We start from the raw sequence: 22278 nt of genomic DNA, 5'->3' as shown, positions 1-22278 counted from the left end.
TCAGCACTGGTTGTGCTGATATGTAACATGTTATTTGCTCATGAACAGTTTTGTAGCCTTAGGATAATATGAATACAAAATATGCATCATCATTTACAGAAAAACTACTTTTATCATTGCAGTATAGCAGGCAGAGTTCATAGGCTCATATGCACATGGTTAATTTAGCTCTGTATTACAACAAAATCTCTTTATGTGATCCAGTCAAGCCTTGTGTCTCTCTCTAGATTCACTGGGATGCTTTAAAACCAGTAAAAAACAAGGAGAATTTCCCATCTGCGTAATTTGTCAAGCTTCACATCTACATACAAAATGAGGAAGAAAACAGCTTTTAAGAAAGCATGAGGCATTTCAGCCCCTTCTTCTCCAGATCATTTTTTAACTACATCAATTATCACATCACATGAAAACCATCCCTGTGTTTTATTTTTACTGTGTTACAAGAAAATGATGAGCTTTATTAAAAAAATAAAGCCACTGTGTGCCCTGGATTTTAGTAAAACCTCCCTAATGAGACCTCAAATACAGAAAATATGTTCCGTTATATTTCAAAATGGAAAAGAGTCTAATCTACCTCAGGAAACCTTTATGCGCACATTTCATCTGCTTTCTACTGGATGGGAAAAACTGAATTAAACTGAAAAGCAAATATCAACAACTATAGAGTCTAGCTGAACTAAGGGCATAATTGCAATAAACTTGCTATTGTTTGACATGACTGAGTTAGAAACTTGCTTGAATTTGCATTTTCTGAACCAGCAATGACACACTCAAGCACGTGATCCAACAATTCCAAAGGAAATGTTAAAAAAATGTATTGGTTCCAAATGCCTCAAATAACTATGGATTCTTTTTCTATCATTAATGTACAGCATTGCACCAACTTAAGTCAGTATTAGAATTGATTTCATTTTTAGATAGCTTGGAATTCTGATTTCTCCATGTGAAAAGAAAAAAGCTGTAAGCAGCACCTAGGACCAGTCTCCCTTCTCCTAAGAAATTGTGGAAGGAAGACATGGAAAATGATCTTTGACCTGTGTGTCCTGGTACTAAAAGGTTCTACAGGAAAAACATTCTTGCTGGTCTCCTTCCCTCCATCCCCTAAATCAAGCTGAATCCTCCCATCAGCTCACTCATCACTACATTAACACTGCACAAAGCAGAGAACATCACTCTCACACCAGGTCCATGTCCTCCACAAAAGCCACTGGGGTCCAACACTGGGATTCCAGTCAGGGGGATTTGGGATCCAGCACTGGGATTCCAGTCAGGGGGATTTGGGATCCAGCACTGGGATTCCAGTCAGGGGGATTTGGGATCCAGCACTGGGATTCCAGTCAGGGGGATTTGGGATCCAACACTGGGATTCCAGTCAGGGGGGATTTAGGGTCCAGCACTGGGATTCCAGTCAGGGGGATCTGGGATCCAACACTGGGATTCCAGTCAGGGGGGTTTGGGGTCCAACACTGGGATTCCAGTCAGGGGGATTCGGGGTCCAACACTGGGATTCCAGTCAGGGGGATTCGGGGTCCAACACTGGGATTCCAGTCAGGAGGATTCGTGCTCTGCCCACCTGGCTGGGAATCAGCCGAGCTCTGCAGAGGTGGCATTCGTGCCCAACCCCATTGTGTCCTGGGACTCTGAGCCCCAGGAAGGCAGGAGATGCAGAGTGGGACACCCCAGGAGCAGTGAGTGCCCTGTTGAGCAGGTCTGGGGTGTGGCATGCAGGGACAGTCACCCAGAGCAGGGGGCTCATGCACTTACCATTCGTGTAAGGGTTGACGGTCTTTTTATTTGTCATTACACGTGCTGTGGCATTATTTACCTAAGCACATAGAACAGGGCATTAGAAAGGGTTACAGGGAGGGCCCGTGTCACTATTAAATGCATGCATTATTACTGCTATTAGTCATGTGAAAATAAAATGCAATTTAATTTATAGAAGGCAACAGGTGCATAACAAAATCATACTATTTATAATTACATTTACTTTCATAACCATTTTAACTTACAAATCATTTCAATAAAGCAACATCATATCATTTAAACTTTAATAAAAAGACATTAAAAGCAAATTAAAAGGTACTGCATAATTTAAGACTTAAGAGCATGCTTGTATTCCATGATAACACTGATACAATAAATACTCAAAACAGAAGTAAAAAAAAAAAAGATTATATGAAGGAACATGCAGTGGAGTAGAAAGGAAAGAGACAAGGTACAAGGAAACAAAGAAAATGTCAAAAAAGGGACAAACGAATTTTAGCAGTGTGCAACATAACCCTTTAGAAGAGAAGTACCATTGGAAAAGCAACATCTAGCATTCAACACTTGGAACAAGAGCCTTTTTCATTGCAAGAATTAACAAAATCATTCAAGCTTTAAAATCACAGCTAACAAAAGGATAAAAAGAGGGTGCATTATTTAACACAATATGGAGTTAACAATCTGAGTAAGATGTGCACGAAGTCATATCCTCAATCCAATCAGTGCCTCCCAGGCTTGCTTAAAACGTACACTCAATTACAGGCGTACCAATATATAGAAAAAAATGTAGCATCAAGAAAACTTAATACAACAAGTCAAAAAAATCCACGTGGTATATCAGCGCTAAATACGTGAAACGGCAGATGGACTTCTCCACTTACCATTCAGCACCATCGCCAGCATGGGTATGTATACAGTTACCATGGTTACTGAGAGTTTGGTGAGGGCCCTAAGCGCTACCGTCGAGGGGGAAAATGAAAAGGCAAAATATGCAACATCTTACTCAAAAGACGACAGCATTTTCAATTGGTAATTCTTTCTTTCTTTTTTTTTTTTTTTCTTTTTTTTTTTTTTTTTTTTAATTCTAACAAATACGACTGAGGCAGTGTTGAAGGGGATCCAGTGGCATGGCAAACATGGCTGGAGGTTTTGGGAGATGGGGATGGCTCAGGCCACCCGGCTTCCTGAAAACTAAATGTGACAATTGCTCCGTCTCTAGTCTGGCTTTGTTTCTGGTGCATCTTTTGGATGCTTCTTTCCCAATCTGAATTTTTTGAAAGCCACTGTGGATCCCACATCAACCCTGCAGCAACAAAAATAAAAAAAAAAAACAAAAAAAAAAAGGAAAAAAAAAAAGAAAACAAAAAGAAAAAAAAAAAACAACCTTTTGTTTGTTTTTGTTTTGTCTGTCACACTTTTTTTTTGTTGTTGTTCTCAATTTTTATAATTATTTTTTGTTGGATGGTTTTTGGAATCTACTGCACCCATTGATTTACAAAACATCCAAAATAATAACTTCAAAATATTAAAGCTTTCTTTTTTTTTTGCTTTCAAATCTGTCATCCACCTTTCAGCAATAATGATAATAATAATAATAATAATTACAAAAGAAATAATAATAAAAAACCCAAGTAAGGCCAGATTCTCTCTCTTTATATATAAATATATATATAAACAATGGGAAGGGGAAAGGGGAGCACACAGAAGACACCAATGATGCATCTGAAACAACAAATGAGAGTGAAGCAGACATTTATAAAAAAGATGAAAAGGAAAATATTTTGAACATGCACCTCGATTTTACGGCCCTCTACCACGGTGCCGTGTAATTTCTCCCTCGCCCTGTCCGCATCAGCACTATTTTCGAAAGTTACGAAACCAAATCCCTGCATGCAGGAGGGAGAAGGGGGGAAAACAACATGCACATTATTATTTCAGTCAATGACCACTTGTTTTGCTTATGTTCTCTCTCTTTAATTTAATATTTTCTTGTCCTCGCTTCATTTCTGTAACATGCAAATTAGAAAAATTATAATTGTATTGAGATGTGCAATAAATAAGCAACAAATGTGAACAATTTTTTTTTCCTGTCATCAGTTAGATAATACCCTCTGAGAAAGTCAAAGAATGATACCAAAAATACCTTTCTACATGTCACTACAGAGGAAAATAAATCTAACAATAAGAAAATGAAATTAAAATAAATTACAGTGTCTTCACATAGAAAAAAATGAACTAATGAGAAAAGAAAATGAACCACATTTTAATGACATGCAGATATCTCAACGAAATAAAAAACATGTGCACAAAATTCAACACTGAATGTCAATATACTCTAAACATTGCCTACTTAGTCATGCTGTTGTGATCATAAGAAACACTGTTCCCATGCAACACTAGGGTAACTTAAACTTTTGTCAAACTTTACAGCCTTTACTTATTTTTTTATAAAAGGAAAAAAGGAAAAAAAAAAAAGAAAACCACCAACAAAACAAAAGTACTTTCAGAACAAAGTATAAACTTTCTTGTATTAACAGATCAAAGAAAATCACATGATGTGAATAGAAAAAGAAACTCTGATAAAAGAAGAAAAATGCAAACGTTTTGAATAAGTTTAACTGCTTTATTTACTTGTTCTGCATATTATTTTCCACATATAGAACATGCAACTGGTAAAACTCCAGAATCCCATGTTAGTGGGACATATCTGAAATTCTGCTTATGACAAATCCCCTCCTTTATAATAACAGGCTAAAATAAACATTTCAAATCCTACGAAAATGCCTATTATGCCCTAAGTGAAATTAAACACTGTTTAAAATGGCAAATATTTTGGAAAAATCTGACAGTGAAGAACATTTTAGAAACATACACCAACCCTTTGAAGTAATTCTTGCATTAGCACTACAATGCCTTTGCATGCCTCCCAAAATTATCCAAACAAACGCTCCTCTACATCCCTGAGCTTTCACAGCCAGAACCATTGGCAAGTTGCACGTGGTGCTATGCACAAAGGCAGTGCTTACATAGTTTAAGTGCTACTAAAACCATGGTTTTTTATTTCTGCTTCAGCCTGAACTCTGTTCTGCTCCTGAGCAATCAGCCACCCACCACAGCTCCTCATCTGCCTTTGCTGAGTTTTGCCAGTGTTCACCCACTAGGAACACTCTCTGCAGTGCTACCTACTAAAAAAAAGTGACTGGATTAAAAAAAAAAGGGGGGGGAAATGATAAAAAGAAAGGGAAGACATTTCTATATTCATTTACACAAAGGGGAAACTAAATATCAAACTAAGGCAAAACTGACACCAAGCCATGAGAAAAAGAATGGGTATGGACTGCAGAAAATTAGTCAATGATCAACAAAAAGTGAAGTAACTCCCAGGATAATTCCCTGGGTTATTTGGGTTATTTCACCTAGTCAAAGAACCCAGTTATTAATTCCCATTTATAATGCAAAAAGTGACATTTATGTGCAGCAGTGGTCTCTGTTTCAGGCTCTCCAAAGCAGCTTAAGCATAGCTACTCTTTTTTTCCCCGTTTAAATCCAGCCGGAAGGCTGAGCTCCGAGGTGCTCTGTCAGCAGCTGCAGCTCCAGCTGAAGCCATTCTCACAACACCTGATTCCACACATTTTCTCCACACCACTCTCCACAATTTTAGCACAAGGCCACGACATCACTTGCCACAAGGCACTGAGGATGTAACTCTCTTTTTCCCAAAGCACCAGGAGTGGTGAGAGAAAGTAAATCCCCCTCCTCAGCACTAATCTCCATGGTTTGGATCCCTGTACAGGCTTTTCTTATACCTAGACCCATCCTCAACTTTAAACTTTTACTTCTTCCAGAAATGCTTTGTCCCATCTTGCTCAAGCTCTGTAAAAAAATCCTTCTAATTTAGGATGCCATTAAGAAAACTTTACAGCAGAAAACATCACTGGATCCATGGATCTAAGCAGAGTAACTCCATTCAATAGCAGAAATTCCCCCAATTCTTTGTTGTTTTTTTTTTTTTTTCCTATTTTCCTGCCTGAGCAATTGTCCCCTCTTGGAACTACAATCATTTGGTGGGAGTTTAGTCAAAATTTTCTGTCACTCTCCTTAGCTCACAGCACTACCAGTTAACTTTTGTTCAAACAGCTAAAGAGAAAGATAAAAACCTAATTATACTAAAAAAATTCGAAAAACATACAAAGTGGAGCCACAAGCCAAGATAAGACAGGAACTTCAAAGACGCTGAAAATAATACTCATTGTCATTTTTAATTTCTTATGTTGTACTTATTCTCATAATCAACACTACTTAACTTAAGCTCTCACTATTTATGCAAATCTTTACCTGGCTGACAGAGAAACCCAAGAACAAAACACAGATTCACCCATCACACATTCAAATACCTACAGAAACACTTTAACACCAATTTAATATGCAGCTGAGTTAACAGCTGCATTCTCTTAACTGGTAATGCAAATATATGCCTTTTATTTTTTAAATCTGTCGAGTGATTTAATAATAGCCAAGTTAGTATGTGAGAAGGTTTGGATTTAATTTGGGAGGCACTTTGGAGTTCTCCTTATTTGAAGAAATAGGTGTTAATGCAATATACACTAGATACACATTAGTACATACAAACATAAACAGATTTCCTAAGGTATATATAGACCTCTCTAGAGTGTTGATTTATAACTGATAGAAAATGGTCAAAAATTCAAAAGTCATCAGTGTTGCTGTATATTTTAGCAAAGCTTTCTTCATTATTATTATACATTCAATCAAGCAGAAATTTGTAGTATGAATCTTTCATTGTTTTAGGGTTTTCTTTTATGGAAGGACTCCCTTCTGTACAATGATTTTATACTTTACAGAGGTGTTCTAATGTTATGCTTCTTGAATATGCAATTCCATTTTTCTTAACTAATATGGCATGAGAATGAGATTCCTTCTGTTGTTTTTGCAACAATCATTTAAAACATTAACTATTAGAATAAAAAGAGAGAAAAAGAAACAGAAACAAAAACAATTCTATCAATTCTTATGCCAAACTGCAGCTAGAAACAAATTTGAATTCTGATCCTGCAAACTTTGTTACCTGTACTCAGTCTGAAACCACTTAGTAGTCCTTTCAGTTTCAGTGGGATTTTATGAAAACATAGATAAGCACTGCCAGGAATGGGACTTTAATCTGGTGCATCTTAATTCCTACAGAATGGACACGAAATGATCAGATTAAAAAGAAAAAAAAAAAAAAAAAAAAAAAAAGAAAAAGAAAGAACAGAAAAAAAGATGTCCCTCTTATTCCTAATATTCATTTTTCCTTAACTTTTTATTTAATTGAGAGACTCTAATGGTACTTCTGAAAATGAAAATACTCGTAGCTATAGCTGAAATAACTCTGAGCAAGGTGAGAAGCAGCAGCTCTGAGCTGTGAGATGCACCCCAGCCCTGCCTCAGGCATCTTCAGCAGCTCCCCTGCAGACAGCTGGGCTTCAACCCTGATGGTGCAGGAGCATTTATTAACAAGTCTGACCTGACCAAGTGAGTAACTGAGGCAGGGATGTTACAAACCCAGCCAGGAAAACATTTTCCTTCTGAAATCCTTTCCAGGATCTTGCCTTTAGCACAAGGCACTGGGCTGTTTTCATGCTGCAAAGCCAACATCAGAAAAAAAAAAAAGCTCAATTTGAAAACACCTCCTTATGCCATCCCCCAAAACTTTAACAAAACCTTACACTGATGCAGCCCAGTGCAGGTGTGGTGGTTAAAATGCCCACCTGTGGAAGATTTAGTGGCCAAACTAAAGTTTAAACTCCTCCCACACGTGCTCAGCTCCACCCTGCCAGCAGAACCAGCAAAGGTGGCCAGTGGGGGAAGGCTCTGGAAATTAATGGGATTATGCAGCAGCAGCAGGTCTGGACAATCCATGTCTTTTGAAAATATTACTGAACAACCATAATTTAGCAATAATAAATTTTGGCCAGAGTAGGAGATTCTAAGCCACCAAATTCCATCCATTTTAGTTGTTTACTGAAAAAGTGATGAACGTTCCAACTGAGTTTGGGCTGGCAGGCAAGGGGACTACTTAATGTCTGAATAATAAACCAGAAGATTTCAGCTGTTCCATTTAGGTTAAAAAAAATAGTGAAGGCTTTAATTTCAGAAAATAAATATTAACAGAACTAAAATATATCTAAGATAGATTTTTGATGTATATGATTCTTAAAATATGACAGGTTACAGTATGTCTAGAACAGGGATAACTTTCCGTCGCTAATAATAAATGATATATGAGTTACAGGAAGACTGAAACATTAGTGAATAAACTTTTTAGTGTGTCTGACATGGCAAGAAAAGGAAAAAAGATATGCATATGACAGACATAAACCCCTATAATACAGCTGATATCACAGGTGAACACACTGGGCTACAGTTTTGCACCAGCTGATGCAGTCCTGGCCATTCTATCTTGCTTGATTTCTTAAATATTAAATAAATTGAAGTATGCATTTAAGGCAAAGTAATTTTGGAAAAAAAAATTAAATGTTTGCAATACAATAAGAACTCCTTTAATAAAATAAATACTAAAATAGATTGTTTTCAAAGGGTTGGTGTACTAAGGCTTTAACTAAAGAGGAAAACATCTGCACTTAATCTGGAACAATCACATATTTTCTCAGCTAATTACTAAAGAGGATATTTATTAGGTATCATTGTCATCTTTCATTTCAATAAAGAAAAAAAAAAAAACAAACTATACTAATACAAGCCTGCCTACAAATATTTTTAACTATGGACTCATAAAATAAATGAAATAATTACCCTTGAAGAATAAGGACAGCGAAAATCAACATTCCCATGTAAGAGATGACAGTTTGGAATAGTTAAAATTACCCCCTTGAAAAGATATGAGTCCATTGATTTTCATGCTGCTTAGAAAACTGACTGACAGCTCACAGGATGTTTTCACTAACATAAAATTTCAGACATTATTTTGTCATAGCAGTGCAGTTGTTTCCTTTTACTCATATATTTTAAACAAGACAAAAAATTCCACATGTGAATTAAACTGCTTACCTTTGAGCCTCGCTCATTAAAAATAATTTCAACATCTAAGATTTTACCAAATTGCTGCAAAGAAACAGAAAAAGTTACATGAAAATTAGATAACTTCAACTCTTCTATCATATACAATACAAAGGTTTCTTGCAGGAAGTGGTGCAAAGCTTTCCAAATGTTAAATGATATAAAACCAAAAATTGTTAAACACAAAAAGACAACACTAAAAGGAGTCAGATAAAGATTCTTTCTAAACTGCGTGCATCATTCTGCTCGTTACAATCACTCCACAGAGGAACTTGAAGCTCAGTGACGCCCCTGACAGAGAGGAAAGAGCATTCAACTGTGAGCACAGTGACGTAAAAGTCCCAAATTTCAGCATTTTCCAGAACAGGTGCAGGAGTTTGGTTACTTCTGCATTACAGGAATAAGATTAAATTAGGTGGGACTTTTGTTGCTGGCTTCATGGACTGAGGATTTCTTTCCACCCCTGCTGAAATGGGTAACCATTATTTCCTAAGAATTTTTGTCTTACAGGAGCATAATTTGGAAAATTAGAATGGGTACTCACTTTGGGGGGATTTTTTCTCTGCTCAGAATTGTATTTTTATTATAATATTAGAAGTGACTGTTATTCCTATTGATCTTCAACAGCACTCAATTCCCTAGACATTGCTTGCACACAAAAAAGCTGACCCCAGCTGCTCATCCCAGAGGAAAAGGCCCTGTTGGATCTGCCTTAGGAAGGGAATAAATGTTAGAACACTTGTTGTCAGGACACATTTTGTAAGGTGACAATGTTACGCATCAGAGGTTCATTCCTGTTATTTCATAAGTCATTAACATGCAGTATGGATCAGTGTTGGCATTGGTCAGTGACCCAATATCTTAAACAAAAAGGCAGAAATTAGAGAGAGGCAAATGGAGAATAATCCAACAAGAGTCCCAGGAACTGTAGAAATGAGTACTCCAATCTTTATAATAAACAATTACAGGCCAGAAAGGACAGTATTCCTTCTCTAGCTTATTAGAGAGTTTCAACTTGACCATCAAGAAATCAACCATCACTTGGTATACTTTGGCTTATTTCATGTTCTTGCTTTCACCATTTAATCAATGTTTTAACTTCCACTTCAGCCTCGATGCAGACACAGACTTCATATTTAAACAATTCTCCTCTGCTATATTCGTGTCCATGTAAAAAGATCATCTACTGTGTGCTTAACATGGACATAATGCAGACTTGCCATATTTCATATGAAATATTTTAACTCACACATACAGAAATATCTTTTTTCTATCATTTCAGAAGCTAAAAGTTTTCTGTTACTAAGTCATTCTGGAAGTCAGCTGGAAACTCCAGCCATTCTCCAGTGTCAGTCTTTTGAGACCTAAGACTTAGAATCATTAAAAAGAAATACGTTCATTCATTTATAAATTACTAGAATACCTACCCAAAAAATCCTTTCATTTAATGTTTTTTCAAATAAAACCTATTTTAAGTGGTTTGTTTAGTTTAAATAAATTAGCATATTTTTCTCTGGAGGGTTAATTATTATGCCTTCTGCTATTCTGCTGATGAACTGGAAGTTGTGTTCAGGGGAGGCAATGTATACCAAGTCAGATCCAGCAGAACATTCCCTCATTTCCCAGTACTACACCAGGATTCTTTTTCCAGGGACTGTTTCCTTCAGAGGAATAAATACTGAGAAACACCATCCTTTGACTCACAGACAAATACATTAGAACAACTTAAAAATCTGAACATTAAAGAGGGAAAGAAGTGCAGGGCCATGAGGCCCTTGGTGCTGCACTGAATAACCAGCTTTAATGCAGGAGAGAATTCGGGTTTAGTGAGGCAGAATAAAGACAGTGAGAGTAACAGAAATACTTCAGAGTCCTGATTTGGGTTCTAATAGATGATCAAGCAATATTTCTAGATTAGGTTTAGTGGCATTTCAAACTAAACCTGAGAGTTCTTGGCTCAGGGAGTAGGAAGGCAGTCTAAGCTCTCTTGGTTATATCCTATTGCTGATGACATGTCCAGGGCCTGTGTGAAACACAGGGGATGTGCTTGAAGGCAGCTGTGGCCTGGGGGAAGGCACAAACTGAGAGATTTACAGAAAAATACTAACAAAAACCTTCAAAGGTTTTTACAGGCCTACAAAACCTGTGGAGATGGGTGAGGATTCCTGGGTCTGAACTTTGTGCTAAAATTCCTTCCTTTAGGGTCCCTTACTCAGGAGGTCAGACACTGACTGTTTAACAACACACTCTCCAAAATCAATAAAAGCAGGCAGATAAATCTAGATGTGTACAGCAGCAATATGTATAGAGATAGCTTTTTGTGAATGTAGTACAAAGCACCCAAGTGCATCACATCCAGCAGAATCAGTGTTATTTCTTTTCCCAGTTGTGACTGGCAATCAGGTGTTTGATTATACATAGATTAAAGGGGAATCTTTCCTGAAAATGCTTAAACAGCCTCAGAGATACAGCCCTCACAGCTGCCTATAATACAAAATACCTATTGCAATGCAAATGTAAAAAAAAAAACCCAGAAATAAATGATGAGCACTTACACCAAACATTTGTCTAAGATCTGGATCCCGGAATCTGAATGGTATATTTGAGACGTGGAGCCGTTTTGGCTGTGATTTGTTTTCTGTGTTTTCAGAAGATTGTGTCTGTTGCTGGCCATCGGTCTGTGCTGCATCATCTGTCTGCTAAAAGGGTAAAGCAAAATAAAGCATACTGTAAGTAATTCTGGCATTTTTAATACAAGGGGGTGAGCTTAAATTCCCAAAAAAAAAAAACAAAACAAAAAAACCCACCAAACTAAAATCAGTTAAAACTGCTCCAAAGTAGTGAGGAATACCAGAAGTTTAAATACATGAAAATCACATCCATTTCTGTCTCAACAGCATACATTTCCAGTGATAATATGTATTTGGAATAAACTAGAGAATGTGTAGATAATTATTTGTAGATCTTCTTAGCTATTCTTAAATAATGAATGAATATATATCCCTGTAAGATTGTAGAAACTCCTTTAACCCCTTCTGTGTTTACCAAGGTAAGGAACTGAATCTGCAGTCCAAATGCTGCCTGCTGGCAGAGCGAGCCAGACCCTTTCAAATCAGATTAGTGCTTTCCTTCAGAGGCCACTGGGATTCTCCACAGCAGGCAGGTAACACATCTCATCCTCTTTGCCATTTCATAAGCAGTGCTGATGGGCACTGGAGGGTCATTCTGCCCAGATAAATGGTGGCCATTATGGAAAAAGCCTTGAGTTGTGAGAGGGAACAGTAGTTTAATCAGTGCTGAAGGTTGCCTGACACAAGTGTGAGACCCAGAAACAAAGTTTTACAGATTTTCTTCCTCAACAAAATGAGGTTTTGTCATGGTACTTCTTACAGGGACACCGTTCCCTGGGTTTAAAATTCTGGTTTAATTGAAGACTTTGCCATGTGTTATGACCTAACAAACAAATTATAAATCTGCAATAAGATGAGGAAAAAACCACAAAATGTCCCTCTTCCAAAAAGTAAAATTAACCAGTGCTGGTCTGTCAGTATGTTCTAGAAATTACTCATCTCTGTTCTTTAATTATATCCTACAGTGCCTAATTAATTACTGCATGTACAGCACACAGTCATTAGACAAGGTTCTGTATGAGTATTTTCAAACAGCATAGTCATACTCTTTGGATGGGAAGAAGGATTTGGAAGAACAGAAGGGGAAAGAAAATAGTTGAATGAAAAACAAGGATGATCTGACAGCCATCACTCTCTTTACTCTGTCCTTCCTCTTCTTTCTGACCCCATTGTTTTTCTAATTATTCATCTTTCTCTTGTGTGCTAATGTTACATTCAGTTTGTCTTTCTACTTCTTTCATTTAAAGAACAAAAAGAAGAATTGCCCATTTCCTGCTAGTATGAAATTTCTTTTAGGAGACAAAATTTAAGCAACATAAAAATGGTTAAATAAAATAAACCTTACCACACAGTTTTAGTACCAACAAGCCTGCTGAGGAGGAAGCAAAAGAACTCAAACAGAACACATCATTTACATCAGCAATAACTACATATAAAGTGAATTCTGGCAAGTGAAATTCAACAATATCCTCCCTAAGTAATACAAATGTTCTCAAATTAAAAGTACTAACATCTATATTGCCTATACTTCTGTGCTAAGAACACTTTATAAATAAAGGTCCTCGTTTCTGCAGCAGCATCAGTCCATCAGTAGCAGCTCAGATATTTCACAGGACATGATGAGACTTACACAAATACAAACTTTAGTGTGCACTGAAGAAAGATTTACAAGTGATCCAAACAAATAATGGGATCAGATCAAGTATAAACCTAAAACTGAGTCAGTGCCACCACATCTCTTCGTGTGCTACTCCCTGAACTCACAGGCCCACAAAGTAAATAATTTATCTTTATGAATATTTAGTGATTTAGATAGAAAATATGGTATATAGCTGTCAAGAGAAAAAATGTTTCATGTTAATCTATTGTTAGCTAAAATCAACTCAAAAATTCAAACTTTAGATTTTGAGGTAGCTGTTTCACCCAGAGACACCACAGAGATTATTTTCTACCTTTAGGCATAGAAGGAGAGAAATAAGAAAGAAATTTGGTATGTGAGAGCAGGTGGGGGATGACAGACTGGAAACTCTTGAAATGCAACACTCCAGAAGAATTTGAGGTCAATTAGATTAATCTGAAGAGAACTAAAGAATTCTAAAGGTGCTGTTAAGCTTCAGGAACAGAGGGTGCCCAAGGAAGAAATTATATAATCAGTGTCCTGTATAAATGCAAATGGAAAAGAGTAATCTCTGTTCATTTTATTCATAGAAATGAGGAGTAGAAGGGATGAACTGTGCACCACAAACATCCCAAAACACTGGGAGCACCTGCCCTACTTAGCAGCTCAACAGATTATGGTCAACAAAATCCACTGAGGTTTCTGGGGGTGGTGTTAAAATGGAGCTACAAATTATGGGTGAAGAGGATAAATCCAGGTACTGGTATTTTCCAGGCCTTTGGTTGCTTTCACCACTTTTTAAAATCATTTTTATTCTAAGAAGCCTCAAATTTACACTCTCAGCACAGAACGTCTCAGAGTCTGGGCAGCGAGGGCTGAAAATCAGAAACTTTAGCAAGTCATTGTCATGACCAATTCATAACTGTCCATGACCCTCGAGATCCCTGGGCAGAATTACCAGGGCCATAGCATTTAGAACATATTAAAAGGCTTGGCAAGGTTACAGGCTCTTTACAAAGCACATTATCATCCAGAAGTCCACGGCTGTGCCTGGAGATCTGGACAAGGATAGCCACCAACTGAAACTGGAATGTGAGGATGATGCAAAAATTTCCACTGAGGTAAAACACACAGGGGGCAGAGGACAGGCTGGATTTTGAAAAATCCAAGCGAGGCAACTTTCAGAGCTCTGTGGACTCACGGAACCAGAATGTAATTTACCTCACACATACATAATGCATTTCAGGAGAATACCTTCACTGCTAGAGGACCTGAAGAGTGGTGTTTGATTGTCCTTTAAAAATTGATGTTAGGATGTGGCATTATCCTTCCTCCATCCCTGCAGTCTTGGATGCAAATAGGCTGCTTTCTGGCTCCTATTCCACCACACATTTGCAATTGTAAAATATTAAATATTCTTAATATATGATAGTCTTAAAACTTATAATGAAAGTTAGAAATACAGAATGCAGAAATAGAAGATCAAATTCTCACTCACAGCAAAACAAATTGAGGTGAGCTCCCTTTACTTCAGTGAGCTACTGAAGGCTTAAGTGTTAAAATAAATTAGAATTGAAACATTCTTACAGGTAAGCAAACACATATCAAAGAGGGCATTTTAGAAAAGGATTTTTTTTTTTTTTTCATGTAAGATAATTTCAGTATAAACATTTGGTATCCTTTTAAACAAAATTCATCATCAGGAGACTTAATATCTATTGTTTTCTAAAGAAATTCTTTACCTTTAGCAAAATACTTTTCTTTTTGTTTCCTTAACTCAGTTCTAGAAACAGAAATCTTCTATTATTTAAAAGACTTCACTCAAGTTCTTAAAGACTTCACACTGAAGTAAAATTGTTGAAGTAATTTTTCTGGTTTCCCTTCCTAGCTTTTTCCTGAGAATTTAAGAAACAAAAATTATACAAGTGAAGAAAACCACCAATCCAAATATTTTGTTTAGATAAAATAAATCTAACATTTTTTTGTTTGGAAAAAAAATATTAACTCCCCTCACACACACCTCTTCCTTTAAGGCCATTTTAATCCAAATTTGCAGCAATTTTCACTCAAAAATACATTCTAAAACCTTCATGCAGCCTCTAATGCAGCCCCATTTCCCAGCTGACTCCTGACTGGATGCTGGAGTCTCATCTCCCACCCCCAGCACTTGTGGCAAAGGCCCCACACACAATAAAACATTGGTCAGTGAACCTGAAATCAGAGAGGGCCTTGTGCACGTTGCCTGGGTAGAAAAACCCCATTCCATTCTCCTTCCTGGCTAATACCAATTTTCTGTGTCCCCTTCCATCCATCACTGCAGACAGCCAGCCCTGCAATGTTCCTTGCACCAGAATTTTAAGTGCTCCACTTTCCCTCCATTCTTTTTCACTGACTAATATCTTTCATTTCCTACAAAACCGTGATGGTGTGCACAAAACCTTTCCCCCTCAAACCCTGTTTCCAACACAATGAAATGCAGTCACAGAAGAGCTGTTTGCACACCACTACAAGAACGCTGTTCCCAATCTCGGCTTTTAAAGACTGAATGGAACACAGACCATAGGAATGCCTGAAATGGATCTAAACCTTTTATCTCTGTCTGGACAAAGTGAAAATAAATAGTATTGGAACATGAGAAAGCTTTACCAAGTCCTGATCATTCTGCTAGAATCTGCCAACAAACACAAATCTGTTGCATATCTTTTAAAACCACACCAAGTCTGGAGGAAGAACAGCCTAATTCTAGCAGGAATGACCTCTAAAATATTTACAGGGAGAAAAGAAAGAGGAAAAAAAAAAAAAAACAGGGACAGATTATTTTTTAAAAATATGATCAATGGTAAATTAGGTGCTGAGTATCTCATGTATACATGTCAGCATAGGGTAAGGCTCTTCAGAATTTTAAATTTAGCAAAAAAGAAAGTACCCACTGATTTTTTTAATAAATGCTCAAAACAGCACCTGTTTTTTCCTGCTGCACCAATCAAGTTATTTCTCAGAGAAAAAGAGCTTGTGAATGTCTTCTAGGCATTATTTGATTAAGTTGACAATATTATGTGAGCAATGGTTGGGTACCCACTGTGCTGTACTTTTGACCAAATTGATTTGTGTAATGAACACTTGCTCTGTCTCTTCTCCAGCCTGAACAGGGCTCTTGATTTAACCGGTGGTGCTGGAAGCCAAGTGAATTTACAGCCCCCACAGTCATTCTCTCTCAATCTGGAGAGAATAGCAGCAGCAGTACATGAGCAAGCATAATTCAATACATTGTGCTATAAGCGCAGAAAATAATATCAGAGCTCTGCAATATACCTGTTTGATTTGATTTGTAAACCCGATAAAAAAAGCAATCGAGAAAAGTTCAGCAGAAAATATATATATACGTCCTGAGCAAAAATATAACCGTGCCCAATGTGTACAAACTGAAAAAATCATGCATAGTAAATCATCTTCACACTTCCCTCAGATAATATTGCACATTTTCCATTTTAAAAGGATCTAGATTCTGGAAAGTTACCTTTCCATTAAAAAGTGAGCAAAGAGAATAATTTAAAACCAAGTTTGGGACCTTCTGAAAATGCCGTTTCCCAGATACACCACTACCAGAGAACTGACAAAGTGATGGGCTTGTAGCTTTCCTGTTTTCTTAAGTAGATTGACTGATTAATTAATCATACTTGTTTTGGTAAATTTATATTCTGAAAAGTCCCAGCTCTGCAATGTGCTTCCCAGAAGCATAACAACACAGGAGTTATATATGCATATCCATTGGTTTGGGCTTAAATGTTCACACAAAGATGTACACAGGAAAAAATGTTATTTTTGTGCTATTTCGCAATGGTGATAAACATTACCAGAAGTATCAGTGACTTTTCTTGTGTACTGCATCTCTGTTATCCTTTTCTCATGAGTAAGATCAATAGTAAGATCTCATTGCTTTTAGGATATTAAAAGTTGAGATTAGTTCTTCAAATTAGCTCTAAAGATAAAAATATTTCCAGTACTTCATACTGCAAAGCATGCAGCTCGTGCCACATCCATTTAACCCCTTAAGAATCCTTTCCCAAAGAGAATGTGATGTGGGACTTGCTGCTATGCAGAAAGCAATACAGAAATGCAATAACATAATGGTGCCTGCATTTGATAATTTGGAACTAGATGATCCTTAAGGTCACTTCAACATCAGCCCTTTCACGATTATGTTGCTAAATTTCTGGTGTAGCTGAGTGTCCCACACTCCAGAGATGCTTGGTTTCAGAGCGACTGTAACTGAAACCCTGCAGGGCAAGCCCTGACCCCCCCCGTTTTTAATGGTAAAATTCCCTTTTATTTCAGCTGGGTCACAGTTTCACCCTTATGTTATACCCACTTGACAAAGTAATTTCAGCATTACCATGAACTTCACTCTATTTCCCAGATTACAAAGGTATAATGAAATTACAAAAGGTATAATGGTTTCATATTCTTTACAAAAACATTTTACTATCTAAAGCACCAAATGCAATCTGACCAAAGCAGTCACTGGGACAGGTCTGAAAGAAGCAGGCAGAGGAGCCAAGTCCCTGTCCTGCAGGCTGTGCTGTCCCCTCTCCAAAGTGCTGAGCTCTCACCCTGGCCACTGCCAGTCTATTAATGCCTAAGAGCCATTCTCCCTCCCATTTCACTAGGGGCAAGAGTGTGCTCGCTGTTCAATTGTGCCTATTATTCTCATGAATAAAATCCATCCTTGGGAGCTGAGGTGAGATGTGAGACACACACGTTTGGGCTGCGAGCGGCGCAGGCAGGGTGTCAGTGCAGGGAGAGCACACAACCACCTCCCTTCTGGAACATTTCCTCTGCGAGGTCCTTGAGCAGTCACATGAACACAATTTACTCCCAGGAAGACAGTGTAAGGTGCCTGACTCTGACTGGGGCATTTGTTTTAGATATACTGCCACACACAAGCACACCCCGGTAGAATCCCTTAATCCAATTTACTGACAAATGAAAAAGAACCTGAATAATTTTGTGCTTTGCTTCAGCAGTTTCTGACGTTCCACTATTGAACATGCTCTGGGGTTTCAGTAGCCTGGGTATTGTTCAGGGCTGAAGACTTACAAGCAGTAGTGATTATTTCTCTCATTTCTAGATGGATGCATTCTGGATGCTGATACCACAGGCTACAAGAAAGCACTGCTATTATTGTGATAGCTTATGCATGGAGAGCTAGCAGCCTAAATAAGAGATCATTAATTCTGGGGACAGATAGGAGCAATAAGATAGGTTTCTTAAGCCTCTGGTACTGCAGGACAACCAAAGAGTAATTAATAACTTGGCTACATTAATTATTTCCCCAATTAATCTTCCTTAACAATATGGAATATAGCCCTTATATAGTGCTTTACATTGCCTTTGCTGGTTCATCATTTTTCTTCTAAAATATTCAGCCGGGTCACAGGGAATAGCAGATCAATCATGTCTGGAGGAGAATCACCAAAAGCCATGCATTTTCTGACTTGAGAACATGTCTCAAAAGTTGGGCCAAATTTGCTGGCATAAAGAGCAGATATTACTTTTAAAAGAATATTTATAAAATGTTTTAATAGAGTTGTGTGTAACCAAGCAGTTGCCAAGTTCAGTTAAGGACATCCAGCTGATGCCAGCATGTCAGTAATGTGAAATGGGAGAAGGAATGATAAAAGGTTGCCTTAATAAATTATTTATTTCTTGCATCGATTCAATAAATATTTCTGACCAGCTACTGATCCCATCCACAACATCACAAGAGCAATTAACAAAACCTTTCCTAATTAGCTGCATCCTGGCTCCATTAGCCAAGAAGGAAATGCATACACACTATGCACTTCTTTAGAAGTTCACGCTACGTACAATAAAACTCAATCATTGTGATACTTTCTCAAGATAATACTAAACTAAATTCCTTGGATTTATTCTTTAAAAAAATAGCAGACAGATTAGGAAATATTATACTGTCAAAGGACAAAAGCATTAATTTAATCCAAATAAAAAATCTTAAGTAGTGATACAGAGACACAAAGAAATAGTCAATTGATTTTGTTATTCCTCTTTCATCTGTTAGTCAGAAGTCTGTTTTCTTTCTGATGTAAGTCTTGCAGGAAGAAAGTGTTTAAAAATTACTTTGTTTCAATGCTTGAAAGCCTAATGTAAAATCCAGACAGGCAAACAATGAAAACATGTTAAAAAACCCCATGACAGTAAATATAGAAATCTTGTTAGAGGGGGTTTTATCATTTGAGTGGGAGCTGCAGCTTCACACTGCACAAGCTGGCTTACAAAGTATTACCAGAAGAGGAACCCACCAGGATCCTCAGCACTAAAAAGTGCCGTGCTCACAACATTTTCCCCCACAGATTGCTCAGCACATTTACACTGCAGACTCACCTCTCATTTCTCTCCCTCTGGAGCTCATTTCCCCCTGTGTGTCTGAAAGGACACACAACACTCATGGGGTGCTTTCATGAGGACCTAAAGCCTCAACACCACACCTTGCCCGTCCTGACACCTCAGGGCTCAGGCTCTGTCCACCCACCACTCCACATAAATTGATTAAATGAATTAAGATATATAAAATTATATAAAATAAAACTTGGAAAGCACCTGAAAGTATCAATAGGGAACAGCTGTGGTGTGTTCTAAACATGCAGAAATAGAGATTTGCCATCTAAATAACAAAGTTTAAGGCAAGAGGGGTAAAATAGATGAAGAAATGTTGAAAGGTTTTATAAAGCTTACAGGTAAATACACCTAATGGTTATGATAGTCCTTAAAACACAAAGTGACACTTTGATAGGCAATAAATCAGGACACGATGCCCTTGAGAATAAGACTTTCTGATTGATGCAAAACTTGGCACACTTGGTTTCTGGAAATCCACTGATTCTCCTCAAGTTCTCCTTTCCAACTCATTTATTACCTTGATTTATGAAGAAATTATGCAGAAAAGAACATAAATCAATACACAGTAAGGCAACTGTACTTTTACCTGTGGCTATTCATTCATGCACAAGCATTACTGCTCTAATATAGAATGAGATTATTTTTTTTTAATGTTCTAATTAGCTTAAAAATTCTTTCAAGTGTTATCCTTCATAAGTCAACATTATAAAAGGCTGCAGTGCTACAATAAAGCTTATTAAACTTTTGTTTGGGCTCTATCTGGACAAAATAACTTTCAACACCTGCAACTAACTTGTACAATGCTGTGGCATTTAAAAATATTTGTCCAAATAAAAAAAAATCACTAATTAAATATTGTGCTACACAGCTTCAGAGGATATTGCTTCCTTTAAAAATAAAAAAAAGGCAAGTGTCTTTAGATGGAACATTTGCAGGTTTGGCTATGAGTTGTTTACCCTCAGCTTGAATCAATGCACACTAGTTTCTGGAATTCCCCTCTGAACTAGATTTATGTCAGGCATGTAAAGTCCCTTTTTGTGAGAGTTGTGTTGACACAACCAACTGCTGAGTGAACTTGTGAGAGCAGAGTTTCATGCTGAGAGGGAATGGCTGATTGCTCCAGCTCCAGCTCAGGAAAAGAAAGAAAATGTGACAGCATGATAAAAGGTTTTTCTCTGCTTGACCCCTCACCTAGTGCTGGATCCCTACTGTGACATTCCATTTGCTCACTTGCATATCTTTGCCCAAGGAGTCAGCTGTTGAACCCTCTGAAATACAGAGGAATTTGAGGGTTCTCCATGTCACAAAAAGACACTTTCTGAATCACATTGCTCTTTTTGTACTGAGATACTCACTAACTTAACAAGCAGCAGTTCAGTTCCTTTCAGGATAGTAATTTCTCAAATTTAGATTGCCTATTTCATGAAAATACAGCTGAATTATTTTTTTTCTTATTGTGTGTGTTTGGTGGTCTCATATCTTAGCAGCTTGCAGCCAAATGCAAGCAGCATTTCCAAAGAGCTGATACATTTTGGGTGGAAAAGCAGGTCTGTACCTGCTCTTCTCCAAAGGCAGTATCCCTGAAGTTTCCCAGTGGCACAACCAGACACAGAGAAGTCCACATCAAGGAGCATTATGCTTTATGTAAATCATTCTTTTTCATCCTTCTTTTCAAGCTCACCCAACACCTTTCCTTCATTAATGTGAAAGACAATTTAAAGTTTTAGGAAACATCCATTTGTCCTTCCCTTCTCCCACTTCAAAGAAGAAACAAATCTGAGGAATAGTAGATGGTTCAAAGAAATTTTAAAGGGTTTAAACCATCATTTCAAATCCAGCTGTGAATGCTGATGTTGTGATGAATTCTGCTTGATCAGAGCAGCACAATGCAGCTCCCACTGCAGAATTGCTTTGAATACTCAAGTTTAAACTTAAACTCTTACTTTAAACTCAAGTTTAAGTAAACATCTTTTGAAGAACTGGAAACAGGACTCGGATTCCTGTGAAAACCAGTTTCCTTTCCTGGAAAAGGTTCTCAGGAAAGAGGGCAGAGGAGACATTCTCTAACAGCAAACCTGGAATCAGGAGGATTGGCACTGTGAGTTTAAATCTAATTCCCATCCTTCCCTCTTGCTCACAGCAAACCTGCCAACAGACCTCTTCCCTTATTCATCCCCAAACACAGCAACCAGACATTTCTCAGCCAAGATATTTCTATTTTCATCTGACATCTCTACAGAGAAGCCATTAGCTGTAGGAGTCTCGGGCAGTTTTGCTGTCTGTAGTTCCCTTCAGGAATCAGTACAGGATGGTACAGCCAAGTTCCCTCAGCCACTGGGGCACAGATTCATCTCCCATCGAGTTCTCAGGAAGGGGACTTGGTCAGCTGATGCTGTTGGTAGGTGAAAGCAGGCAGGGTGGGGAGACTGATAGCCCAGAGGGTTGTGCTGCCTTGCAGAGGGACCCTGGCAGGCTGGAGAAACAGAACCATGGAGAATCATGAAGTTCAGCAAAGTCCTGCACCTGGAGAGGAACAGCCCCACGGGCAGGGGAGTGCTTGCAGAAAAGCAGTGCTGCAGGAAAAGAGTCCAAATGGAATAGGAGTCAACAATATGTGAGGGATTGGAGCATCTAGCAAACAAGGAGAGAATGAGAGAGCCAGGAGTGTTCAGCCTGCAAAAGAGAAGGCATAAATGCCTGATGGGAGGGAGGAGAGATGAAGGAGCTACACTCTGGCCAGTGGTGCCCAGTGAGGGAACAAAAGGCAAT

At 37.8% G+C, this 22278-nt stretch overlaps 1 protein-coding gene across 21 annotated transcripts in view; it reads right to left on the bottom strand.

Moving 5' to 3' along the window:
- The window catches only part of RBFOX1 (RNA binding fox-1 homolog 1), a 1011377-nt gene that overhangs the window by 81804 nt on the left and 907295 nt on the right, over positions 1-22278 (bottom strand). For all 21 annotated transcript variants that reach the window (XM_053991708.1, XM_053991709.1, XM_053991720.1 and 18 more), the window contains 4 exons: positions 11400-11543; positions 8836-8889; positions 3561-3653; positions 1765-1825 (listed from right to left, as the gene is read on the bottom strand). In XM_053991708.1, coding sequence (XP_053847683.1) covers positions 1765-1825; positions 3561-3653; positions 8836-8889; positions 11400-11543 — 352 coding nt within the window. The remainder of the gene's footprint in view (positions 1-1764; positions 1826-3560; positions 3654-8835; positions 8890-11399; positions 11544-22278) is intronic.

The sequence above is a fragment of the Vidua macroura genome, chromosome 16 (genome assembly GCF_024509145.1).
Source record: "Vidua macroura isolate BioBank_ID:100142 chromosome 16, ASM2450914v1, whole genome shotgun sequence".
Taxonomy (NCBI): domain Eukaryota; kingdom Metazoa; phylum Chordata; class Aves; order Passeriformes; family Viduidae; genus Vidua; species Vidua macroura.
The sequence above is the reverse complement of the archived record's forward strand: the minus strand, read 5'-3'. Positions and strand labels throughout refer to the sequence as shown.